Raw genomic sequence first — 12336 nt, 5'->3', positions numbered from 1 at the left:
TTTTGCCCTACCCAGGTACGTGGGAGAGTTTCTTGCCTTTTGGGAGGTCTGAGGTCTTCTGCCAGCGTTCAGTAGGTGTTCTGTAGGAGCAGTTCCACGTGTAGATGTATTTCTGGTGTGTCTGTGGGGAGGAAGGTGGTCTCCACGTCCTACTCTTCTGCCATCTTCTCTCGAAAACCTCCTTCAGTTCTTTGAACATATTATAATAGCTACTTTCAAAGTCTTTGTCTGCCAATATTTGGGGCTCCCCAGAGGCTGCCTGCTTTTTTCCCTCCGTGTGGATCACACTTTCCTGTTTTTTGAAAACAGCTCATTTTCGATAATACATTGTATCAACTTAGAATACTGATATTCAGCCCCCGCTGGTTGCTGTCATTGTTGTTTGCTTATCTGCTTATTTGTTTAGTGACTTGCCTGGACTGGTCCAGGGACGTCCGTTCCTTCAGCAGTGTATACCCTCCGATGTCACCCCTCACAGGTGCAGCCTTGGGCACACGTGCAGTTTCCCTGACAACCAGGGATGACCGGTCTTAGCCAGGGTCCCCTTGTCTCTCGTGAGGATTCTGGATTGTCTCCCACCACGGGTACCACACCCAGCTGTTAACCTCCACTACCTGCTAGCTCTATCATTTCTGACAGTGCTCCAGGGTATAAATTACTCCATAGTTTGATCCAGTTACAGCCCAGCCCTTTTGCAGTGGCAGGACGTTGTTAACCTTTGAATTTTTCTCTAACCCCCAAGAGGGCTCTCCTTAGCTGTCTCTTTGCCTGGTTCTCGCTGCTAAACTTCTGGCCGGTTTATTATTACTTCACTTGTTGCTATCGTGGAGCTGCCAGCTTCCTCTCAATTTCTCACCCCTGTGGTCGCCATTGTTTCCAACAATGCCCTTAGGCCTGCTCCGGTCCAAATACAGCCATTCCCCTCGGGCAGAGCAGGGGAGCTCTCTATTCTTAAGGACTGACTCTCCCCCTAGCAGGACCTCTGTGTCACAGCACCAAAGCTGGAGTGGGGCCAACAGCCCTCTTCCCCATAGTGACGCACTTGCTGAACCAGCGGGGCGCTGGGTGGAGACGGTAGCCCCTGGTCTTCTGGGCAGTGTGGAACTTCTTCCGTCCTAGCCAGCTGGGGTGGGGGCGATCAGGGCTCAGTATTCTCGACCTGCTGTGCCTGATGCACATCGTCCAGCCTCCCAGCAAAGGCTGCGTGAGGGAAGGAGGCCCAGTTCTCTTGGCCATACCTGCCTGGAATAGAGTTCTGCACTGTGGAGCTGGGGGCGGGCAGCTGGATGAGAAATGCTGGCAGCTTCCTGCTCCAGGTCGAACTGAATTGCTGGACTAGGGGGCTGGGTCTTCTTGGCCACATGTGCCCAGAGTGGAGCTTCTGTCACCCTGGGCTGAGGGGCGGGGTGGGGGGGGCAAGTCATAGGTCAAATGGCTCAGATGCTTGCTATCTTTAGTGATTTTAGATTTTCTGGAGTAAGTCTTCCCCCCTTTGCTATATGCCCTTGGCACCAATTCCAGGGACTCTAAACGTTTATAAGATAATTTTCCCCAGTTAAATCATTGTTCCACTAGGGAGAGGACCTGCTGGCTCCCGTGACCGTCCTGGAAGGATCTTTGTATTGATGATTGGTTGACTGGGGCGGGGTCTCCTGACCTCCCTTCCTGTCCACCCGCTCCTCCAGAGCCAGAAACCCTATGAGGTCTTGGCCGGAAGCTCTTTTGCGAAGCTAATATTTCACTAAAACAAAATAGTGATGCCATCCTTTTCTCCCAATTTGCAGAAACATTGCTCAAGTGAAAATTCTAAGAATCCGTTCACAGGTGCACAGCGACCTGACTGATGCGGGTTGCTCTGAATGAGGCCGTCAGCGCCACATGACACGTGCTGTGGCTCTCTGTGTACCTCTGTTTCGGAAAAAGAGGCTCTGTCTCTGTTTTATCGCACAGATGCTCATGAATTACACCAGGGCTACTGTTCAAATCGCATCTTAAAAACTGTTTTCAAAATCCAAAGAAACAGTTTTCAAGATCTCTCCTCCAACCAACTTAGACCAACCCCCTCCTGCTTAATTAATTCCCTAATAATATTTGAGTCTTTCATCTTGCCCATATAGTACCCAAAGTGCTGAGATTATCTCTATTAGCAGCTTGCCAGGCATCCATGCACCTTTAGAAACTCTCACAGTCCGTCTGCCAGCACATCCAATCACAGGCTAGCCTTCTACGGTTCCCTGGGAAACCAACACACAACGCTATTTCATTATCACACAGGAAACTTAAAAAAAAGACCCTGCAGTGTTTCCTTTGTGTCAATAATTCTAAATCACTAAAATACATCCTCATGAAAAAATAATAATGTCATATAAACAATAAGCAGGGCAGGCAGCAGAAGGACGAATGGCATTTTAATTCGGTGCCTTCGCCTCCGCCCTCCTGTGTCATGAGACCTGGGTACGCTCTCACTCTCCCTAAATGAACAGGAAGAAGCTAAAGGAGCAGCTCTTAGTCTCTCCTCTCCTTTCTGCACGATGGTTTTGTTCTCTCACAGTGGCTTTTGGGACCACTCGGCTGGACCTGCAGCCCTGCCACTCAAGGCTGCCAGCCGCCCAGCTTGGTCCCCACATGAAGCCCTCTGCTCTCCAGATGCAGTGGGAGAAATCCCAGGGCAGGTTCTGACTGGCTCGGCTTAAGTCACATGCCCACCCATTAGCCAGTCACTGCTTTCTGAGGGTCAAGCCCTTCAGCCCGTGTCACAGGGAAAGGTGGGACAAGGGTCACTTCCTTCAAAGGGTCACACTTCAGACGCAAACACTGGGACATCACTGTGAGCTGGACAGCCGACCCCGACTGTCTCCTGCCAGGGCCTCTTAGTGCCCACATTTGTCGCAGGCCTAGAGGACACTGAGATCTGTGGTTGAGAAAATGCATAGTGACACACAGCTACTAAGAGGTCTCCAGTGAAACTACATTTTGTTAATCACGTGAACATACACGAGTGTGGGACACGTGATGTGTTCATTCCCGAAGCAGCGCTGGACATACTCTGAGAAGTGCTGGCTCCTGCGAGAACTCAGAGCCCCCTTCCAGGCCGCCCCTCGGTCCCTCGGTGACTGCGAACCCGGCTTCCCCACATCCTGAACAGCTGCAGGAGGGGGGACAAGGGTAGAAAGAGGGGAGAGAAGTGCCCCGGGACACCCTCTGGGTGTGGGACGTGTTTATAAAACGAGTGACCGCCGCAAATGATGGCCTTTCCATCACTGGAGAGACCTGGTGTGAGACCCACCCGTTGAAGTGTCTCGAACCTTTTATACAGCTGGGGTTGAAGGTGGCCCCGAAGGGTTACTGAGAAGCCTCTGTCTCTGCCACCTGGGCTGCGATGCCAGAGCTGGGTCTGCCCCCACTCTGTCCCCAGCCAGTGTGACCCTGACACGGTCACTGCTTCTGTGGGTCTCCATTCTCTCCAGCACAAAATGAGATGGAACCCAATCGCGACTTCTCACGTTCGTCCTCACGTGGTTAGGACGGTAGGTGGGGAGGACCCCAAACACTGAAGGGTGAAATCTTGAATCTTAAAGTTGTCTTCAGATCGTCATAAACCCTGACCCCCGTCTGTGAAACCAGGAGCCATACTGCTGTCGTCCAATCCTGAACATTCCGTGAATTCCTCATGAGGAAAGACGGCTTCGGTGTCTTCCTTCCCCTGAGCTTCAGGAAATTTAGAACCAAAATCAGTGTCTGAAGAAGTGACAGACCCAACTCAGGGACTGATAACAGATTCCTCAGCTTCTCTCCGTGATCTCTGTCCTCCTTTCTCTGAGTTTACACAGAGCTTGGCCTCGTAAGCCCCTCAAGGCCTCTAGGAAACAGATGAAGGATAAACCTTAACCACCAGCCACACATGCAGGTACCTGATCTCTTATCTGAAAAAGATACACTTTCAAGAACTGGGCGTTTCTCAGGTTGGGGCTGAGTCCTGTATCGGGTCACATCCCCAGCGGGGCCAGGGGGGCACTCTCGCGGAACCCACTCGTGTTTCTGCAGCAACCCCTGAGGCCATCCACACCGGGTGGCCTCCCAGCAGTTCAGCTCGGGGTCCGCGGCGCTTTAGGTCAACGCAGGTCAGGCTCTGCCTCCAAACAAGTTGCAAAAACAGGCTTTGGTTTTCAGAGCATCATGGGACTGACGACTAGGGGATGGTGAGCCTGTTCAGCTGCCGTGCAGGAGGGGCTTGGAGCCGGGAACCCCGAGGCCTGGGTGGCCAGGCTCAGGGGAGGCTCCCACGCCGCCCAGGGCCCACACAGCCCTTTTTCATCCATAAACCGGAATCCTAACTCCCACCTCGCAGGATCGTGGTGCAGCGACAGAGGTGGCACGAGGCTACTCCTGGGAGCAGTGTCCACAAGAGAGAAGCCTGGGCTACCTCTCGGCATCGCTGTCCAGTGATGGAGGAGCCGTCCTCCACCTCCGGGATGTGTTGGGAGGGCATTTTTGTCAGCCCCCGTTTCCAGGAGCTCTGCCTCAGCCATGTATGATGTCACAACACAAATGGTTTACATTTAACGTCCTGAGAATTCCCAGATCTGTGACTCACCGTCGTTACTTTATGTAAATATTCCATTTAGAGCAAGGGTTTCAGTCTGTGTCTGAAAAATCCCAGAAGCCTCTGGCTCCACCGTATGTACACGAGGGGTGTCTGCACAGCCAAGAGGCCGCCCGCTCTCACACCACAGAATGCTGCTCCCCAGGTGAAGGCCAGAAGGCGACTGTCCCCTCCTGCCCTGCCCCCACCCCAGCCTGGCCACTGCTCAGAATCCTCCCAGAGCCTCCAGGGAATACACGTTCCAGGGCCCCGTCCCAGACCCACCGAGTCAGGAGAGCAGAGCGGGAGCCGCTGCCCAGGACGCTGTGCTCTTCCAAGACTTCCCCGGAGATTCTGAGCCAGCATTAGGGGGACACTCAGTCCTTTATACCACCCAGGCCTCCGTCACCCTCCGGGGAGAGGAAAAAGGGCAGGTGTGGCTGAACCCTTGACGGCTCGGCCCTGGAGCCCAGGGGGGAGGCGCCCTGCCCGTGGGCGGCTGGAGTGTGAGGGACCAGCCAGTCATCCGCCCACTGCCCACGGTGACCTTCACCTGGCAGGGTGCCCTGCGAGGGGAGGGGCTTTACTCGGCCACGATTCCTGTCCCCTCCCTGAACTTGAAAGGCCGGAAGCCACCGTGCCTGCAGACCCATTTTTGGCACATGGAAGGTGGCCTCAGTGATGTCCGGGGTAGCGGGCGCGGGGAGGAACCCCTGTGCTTTCAGGGTCTGGGGAGCGTCTTGGGTGTGGGTCCTCACAGCAGAGCCCGGCCAGCCTGGGTGCCATCCCCACCCACCAGGGGGCAGGAAGCTCCCAGGATTCAGGGGAGGGGCCCCGGGACCACCTGGCAGGTCTGGGACAGGGGAACCGGGAGCCCTCCCTGCTCTGGGAAAACACTTCGGCCTCCACTGTCTGGATCAGCCGACCTTCCAGCACTGAAAATCCGCTCCCAGGACCACACAGTACACGGCATAGAGTTTTACTTCAAGAAAATGAACATAGAAACTGTGCGGGCTAAATGCTCTTACTAGAAACTGCTGCTTGGTTTTGTAGAAAGAAAAGCGGGGAAAGACCCTCAGAGGGACTGATCTTGAGCCGTCAATGGGTGGCCCACTTCCTCCACCAGCTGCTCGGGGGCCGCATGGTGAGGGGTCAGGTCCCTCAGTGCCTGGAGAGGGAGGGGCCCGTAGCACTTCAGACACCACGACACCATGTTCATTTACGGTGTCCTTTCCTGGCAACCTCCCCTCGGAGATCGGCATGGACGTGACATTCCCTGGAAATGTGTGTCCCATGAAGGACAGACCTCCTCCTCACCCCCTCTCAAGCTCAGGATGGGATCCCATTGGTCTGTGGGAGCCTGCGTCACGGTCTTGGGCCGGCTGTGGCCCCTAGGCCTTCCACGTCCCCGTGCTCTTCTGTACTCTGCACTGCGAGGATACACACCATCCCCTTGAGGCTGTGTAGACCTCTCCTTGGGTGGGAGATGGAGTGTAGACCTCTCCTTGGGTGGGAGATGGAGTGTAGACCTCGCCTTGGGTGGGAGATGGAGCGTAGACCTCGCCTTGGGTGGGAGATGGAGCGTAGACCTCTCCTTGGGTGGGAGATGGAGCGTAGACCTCTCCTTGGGTGGGAGATGGGGCGTAGACCTCTCCTTGGGTGGGAGATGGGGTGTAGACCTCTCCTTGGGTGGGAGATGGGGTGTAGACCTCTCCTGGGGGTGGGAGTGCTGTGTAGACCTCTCCTGGGTGGGAGTGCTGTGTAGACCTCTCCTGGGTGGGAGATGGGGTGTAGACCTCTCCTGGGTGGGAGTGCTGTGTAGACCCTCCTGGGACGGGCTCAGGCACAGTGACGGGCTGGGGAGCAGAGGCTCAAGGGCAGTGAGACAGCACATTGCCCGGCTTGGCACAAGCTCAGCCTGGGTCTCTTGGCGGGTGGTCCGGGGGTTCCGTGCGCGGCTTGTGTGGAGTGTAGGAGGTCTGGGGTGGGGGAAGCGGGAGGAAACAGGTGACCGGCACCATCCCACCGTGGGCGGCCAGTACTGGTCCGCTTCCTGGCCTGTGTGAGCGGCGCCGACCCCGCGGCGACCCTTGTTAAGACAGCTCCGGGAACTGGGCTCCAGCTTGGGTTTGAGAGAATCTGAGGCCTGATGGTTGATTTTACCCACTTGCGAACGCGAGATTGCAATTAGGAAAGTTTTTTTTTACTGGCTTTTTGTAACATCGCTGCAGGAAGCGGGTTTCTTTGTTTTTCTTTTCTTTTTACGAGAAGGTGTGTTTCACTGGTGCAAGGGCTCGTCACCCCGACCTGGGAAGACCTGAGCCCTCGGGTCCCGGGCTTCTCCATTCTGCGCCGACTAGGAAGGCCGGGGGCGGGTGGCGAGAGACGGGGGTCCAGGGAGGCCGCGCCTCTTGCAGGCCACTCCCTTCTCTTCTCTAACCCTTGCCTGAGAACCAGCGGCCCGCCTGGGGCTCCATCCCACCGTCTCCGTCTCCGGCGTGCGAAGAGCATGTGTGTGACCCAGGCTCAGGGCCTCCGGACCCAAGGGCGTCCATCTCTGAAATGTCCTCACTCGGCAGTTTGTAGGCGAGGAATCGGCTTTAAGGTTCCAGGCCGTGGGGCCACAGATTCCAAGGTTCCGTTCGGCGTCCTTCCAGGGGTGAAATATTCGGGGCTCCCCCTTCCTTTCTTCCTTTCGACCTCGCAGCACAGGAGCAGGAAGCACCCCTGCTCCCAGCACCGCCGTGGCCCTCGGCAAGCTCGCTCCTTCCCTGACAGCACAGCACACGGCCCGCCCGCCGACCCGAGCGAACGAGGCAGCGGCTGCAGAATCGCTCGCTGTGTTAAGAGGTGTGCATTGTTAACCAGAGTATTTTTTAAATCTTTTTTTAAAATATGTCACATGAAATGAATGAGTCTCAGCTGTCTCCAGGTGCCTTTTTATTAATTGTTTAGCTTTGTACATGGGAAAGACGAAGAACGACAGTGTCTCCAAGTATAGCAAAACGGCTCTGAGAAGACGGGGTCCCCAGCCCCTCCCCCCACCCCCCCGTGCCTGCCAGGCCCTGCCGTGCGCGTGGCCCGCGGCTTTCCTTGGAGCGCGCGCGGCCTGGGGCCTCCGGGTTCCCGCCGCTGCCATGACTGGTGTGGCTGTCCCTTCCGCGACCCCAGGCCAGCTCTTAGCCTTAATGGATTTTCTGGAAACCGTTTTTTACTTTAATTGTTACTGTTTTGTTTTCGTTTCTTAGCTAAATGGAAATGGCGTGAACTATTTTGAAACTCCAAACCATAGCTCTGCCTCTAGCCCATCACGTCATTTTTTGCAAAAGGTGTGTGAGGTACACGTGGTCAAGCCGTGGTCCCAGGGCCAGATGTACCGGCAGCGCTGCTGCTGTCAGCGGGGGGTGTGCCCCACCCCTCCGGCGGTGGGCACTGCAGAAGGACCCTGCCCCCGGCAGCCCGGTCAGCCGGAGCCTGTCCACACCCCCCAGGGCACAGGACGGGCCTGCAGGTCTCCAAGCAGGGAAGGGCTGGGCCAGCCACCCACGCCGCGGGGAGCCAGTCTCGTGGCCACCCGCGGGTCACGCGGCCTGTGGGGTCCCTTCTTCCCACGCCTCCTCCGGGCAGAGGGCTGTCTTAACCCTCTGATTTCAGAGTTGCTGGGTGCGGTATCCCCAGGAGACCAAGGAGAGTTTTGTGTTGCTGAAAAAAGGCCTCTTCTGTTTGAGAGTTTGTGTTGGGTAAAAAAAACCCTTTCAGTTTCTCTAAAAGTAGAAGTAGGAGGTGTGGAAAGGTTCCTTTCTCTCTCTCCTCCTCCTTCCTTCTCTCTTTCCTTCTTCCCTCCCTCCCTCCCTCCGTTCCTTCCTTCCTTTTCTGTGTAGAGGGGAAACGTTCTAAACCAAAAATCCTAGACGCTCTGCCCAAAGCCTCTCCTGCATGAGAATCGCTCCCTGGACGGGACCCACCCAGGGCACAGGACCAGCCACCTCGGTCCTCTCGGTCCCAGACGGGGAAGTGGACAGGAATCCCCAAAGCTGCAGCTCGAATTTCTCGGAAGACAAGCGATGGACAGAGAACGTGGAGAAACACTGCCTTCCGCGCTCTGCTCTCTAAGCCATACGTCCGTTGCTTTATATACGGGAAAGTGCTGAAACGTCCTAGCGTGGGGACGGCTTGGTTTGAGGCGTGTTTCTGGCTTTTGGGCTTTTGTGACAACATGACGCCTTTTTCCCCAGGCTCATTATACTTCCTGTGTTCTCTCTGCCCTGAGCGAACTTCTTTGGGACGGAACAGGCGGTCCGAGGCAGCGACGGGCATTGGCGTCCGCGCTCCGCCCAGTGGCACCGGCGCTGTGGGCCGTGGGAGCTACTGGACCAGAGGAAGAGTGGGGTGTCTCTGGTCAGGTTTCAGCCTCCAGGTAGTGTGGGCGTTGAGAAGCGTCGATTCCTAACCTCTCATCTTTAGAGAGGAAAAAAGAAAATCACAGGATAGGAAAATGGATACTGGATTTTAATCTCGGCTCTGAAAAAAAGGACGAGCACCATTTCTCTAACCGAGGCAAGGAGGAGTGTTCTGTCCTGCTGCCTGCCGAGCCATGGTGCCCTTCAGGTGTCTCGCGCTCAGCTGTCGCTGAGTCCCCCGACGAAGGCCCCGTGATGGGCAGGCGAGCTGCCCCTTCCGCGTGAGGACCCGCAGCGAAGCAGCCGCGGGGCCGCGCTCTTTGTCTGAGCGGCAGGGATGGGTTTGCGCGGGGCTCCCGTACCCACTGGGGACTCCGCGCACAGGTTTCCAGGCCAGTGAGCGGCCGGGCGGGCCTGTGGGCCGTCCCCGTGGTTAGCGGGCCGTGGGGCACATCTCCTTGACTGCACCTCCTCCTCTGAATAAATGGGTCCAAACCAAGGCCTCCCCTTCTCAGCCATGCTTTCAAGGAGCGCTCGGTAAATGTCGTCGCGGAAGAGACGTGATGTGGGGCAGCTTCGGGGGAGACCGCGGAGGGTGGCGCGCGCTCCGTAAACCCCTTGTGACGCTGTGCCTGCCCTGGACCGCGCCGGGACTGAAGCATGGTGTTTGCATAATATTTCTAAGGGTTTGTAGCATGGTTTTCCGTTTTTACGAATTCCCGGCACACTGTAGTCCTTGTGCCAGTGAGCGGTCATATCCACGTATCCAGATGCGGCTCATTGATTCAGCATCCCTGTAGCGGGGACCCTCCGAAAGGTGGGAGCAGGTAGAAATCTAGGAACTGAGCTGGTCTGCTGTGCGTGCCTCATTTCCTGTCAGCCTCACCTGCTGGTTTATTGGGGGCTTAGGTCAGTCCTGAAGTCTTCCCAGCAATTTTCTGGAATTGTGCAGAAAACGAGACCTCCTTAAAAAAAAAAAAAAATTGTAGGAAGACAGGGAGGTGCTATGGGTACGATTTTTAATAAAAGCATCATTTTGTTCCTTACGCGCCTGTGATTTTCTTCAGCAAGTGTTGATGAAGTGACTCATGAATTCTAGGGCTGTAGGATCGAACACTGAAACGTCAGCCCAGTGCCACGCTGGCCCCTCCTGGAGATGCAGGTGTGGACGCACAGCGGAGGTGAGGTCAGAGGGGTTCAGTTTTAGATCTCCCGGGGAGCAGCCCGGCCAGGTGGCCAGGGGCCTGAGGCGAGCAGCCTGGGGCCCGCACACCCCGGCATGGCCAGCAGCCATCCTCAGTACCAGCCCCCCACCGCCTGGAGTACCCCACAAAGACTCCACAGGTGCCTGGAGGGGAGACTGCTCGCTCATTGCCAAACTTAGCCTTGACTGGGGGGAGACTGCCCACTCCAGTGGACCCTCCCCTCCCCTCTCCATGAAGGCCCAGCAGGTTCCGGGAGCCTGAGGCCCTTCCCGCCCCTTCCAGCTGGGCCCGTGTGCCCTGGGGCCAAGGTGCCGTGGGTGCCAGGGTCCAGGAGGGGCTTGGCTTTGCCCTCAGCCTCAGGTCCTCCCAGCCTCAGAGCGCGACTCTCCACGTGGTGCTTAAAAATCCCAGTGCTCGGCCACACCCAGGCCCAGGAAGACGGAACCTCTGGGGGTTGGGCCCAGGCATCCAACTTTCGGGGGAAAAGCTGCCCAAGTGATTCCAGGTGCCACCAAGGAGGACATGCGCTGCGAGGATGGGGCCCGGGGGCTGGGTCGAAGGAGGGAGAAGGGGGCCTATGCTTCCGACTTGGCCCTTTTGCTCCAGAAGCAAACACTGACAAGCCAGAGGTGAGAACGTTTCATTTTCTCTCTGTTCTCCACATTGTCTGCCTACATTCCGCCCCCATAAATATGCACTTAAGGTCAGCCCACGTTGCAGTATTTTGGACACCGCAGCTGCCGTGTGAAGGGTGCCATTTCCGGGGGCGCAGTCTGCTCTGCTTTCGTCCATCCGCAGGGTCCACCGTGCCCTGTGGGTCTGTCAGGATCCCGTTTTGCAGGCGAGGAAACACACCCAGGGTGAAGCCATTTGCCCCAGGTGGACACGGGGCAGAGGCAGGGTCCAGACCAAGCGGTCAAGGGCTGCAGAGCAGGTAGAACCGCTGCACGGCCCGCCTTCCCAGAGGCCATCTGCCTTCCCCAAGCTTTCCTCCCATCAGGGACAGCTGGCCTCGGGGAGGCAGGGGCCCAGCACAGGGTCCAGCGTGGCGACCACACCTGCACAAAAAGGCATGGAGCTCAGAAGTTATTCTCCCCCCCATGGGTCTCTCCTTTGTTAGTAAAGAGAAAAGCAGGAGTTCACTTGCAATCTGGCCTGTTCTAGGCAAAGCCTGGCCGTTCTTACTGTTACTGTTGTTATTACTGAAAAGTTAATGTAAAAACTTTAGAAATGCAGCCAGTGATCACAGAGGAAAGAAACCTCCATTACCTTGTTGGATGACAGTTAGATGGACCTCCCCAAGAAGGAAAAATGACTCGGGGGGAGCCCTCACTGCACACAGCCGGCTGGGTGAGCTCAGTGTGACCTCTCCATTCTCTGCAGGAGGGGAGGGAGCCATCACCTTGATGCCTACGCCTTCCTGGGAGAAACACGTTGTTCCCGGGCTTTGAGTCCCACGGAGCCCAGCCCAGACTGTGGAAGGTGGGCGTCACGGGCTGGTGGTCCCTGCGTCTCCGCGAGGTCGGGTTTCTTCTGGAAGGAACTGGAGGTCTGGGTCCTCTCCTCCACAGAGAGCCCAGTCCATGAGCAGGTGAAGACCCGGGCATCGCCCTCAGCAGGGCACCTCTGAGATGAGCTGGGCCCCCAGGGCAAGCTCGGGGCTGAGGGGGCCCTAGAACGTGTCTCTCCTGCCCTACGCACCCTCGCTGCTCCTGGGGCATTGCCTGTCCCCCGAGCGATCCTGTTGGGGCAGGACGACCTCCCAGGAGACAGGTGAGCCAAGCGGGGCTGAGGGGGCAGGTGCCCCTCCTGGGAATGAGGCCCCCAAGCAGGGGAAGAAGCAGAGGCGCCTCTGAGGTTCCTCCCGTCTGCAAGAGCAGCCTTGCTTCCTGGCCAATTCCAGGGCTCCCAACAGCCTCTCAGTAAGTTCCCCTGTTTAACTTAGCTTAACCACGCCCCTGCTGGCAGCTGGAGGGGTCCTGGTCCCCAGGCCGAGCTCTGGGCGCCTGTAAGGCCACCCCGGGGGCTCCTGCAGCAACACCTGGGGGCCCTCAGCCCCAGGGGAGCAGTCACATCCTCGGCTGCCTGGGCTCAGGAGCAAATCAGAACGGCCTGGTTTCCAGCTGGGACAAAGGGACGGTCCCCATTA

General features: G+C 57.0%; 1 protein-coding gene across 1 annotated transcript in view; it reads left to right on the top strand.

Annotated features, from left to right (window-relative positions):
• Positions 1-12336, top strand: part of SDK1 (sidekick cell adhesion molecule 1) — a 536415-nt gene that overhangs the window by 511390 nt on the left and 12689 nt on the right. The window contains exons 45-49 of the mRNA XM_024763505.1: positions 5056-5272; positions 8853-8999; positions 10425-10495; positions 10599-10816; positions 11571-11669. Coding sequence (XP_024619273.1) covers positions 5056-5272; positions 8853-8999; positions 10425-10495; positions 10599-10816; positions 11571-11669 — 752 coding nt within the window. The remainder of the gene's footprint in view (positions 1-5055; positions 5273-8852; positions 9000-10424; positions 10496-10598; positions 10817-11570; positions 11670-12336) is intronic.

Source organism: Neophocaena asiaeorientalis, unplaced genomic scaffold (genome assembly GCF_003031525.2).
Source record: "Neophocaena asiaeorientalis asiaeorientalis breed wild unplaced genomic scaffold, Neophocaena_asiaeorientalis_V1.1 scaffold223, whole genome shotgun sequence".
NCBI classification, from domain to species: domain Eukaryota; kingdom Metazoa; phylum Chordata; class Mammalia; order Artiodactyla; family Phocoenidae; genus Neophocaena; species Neophocaena asiaeorientalis.
Note: the sequence above shows the minus strand (reverse complement) of the source record. Positions and strands in the feature narration are given on the sequence as shown.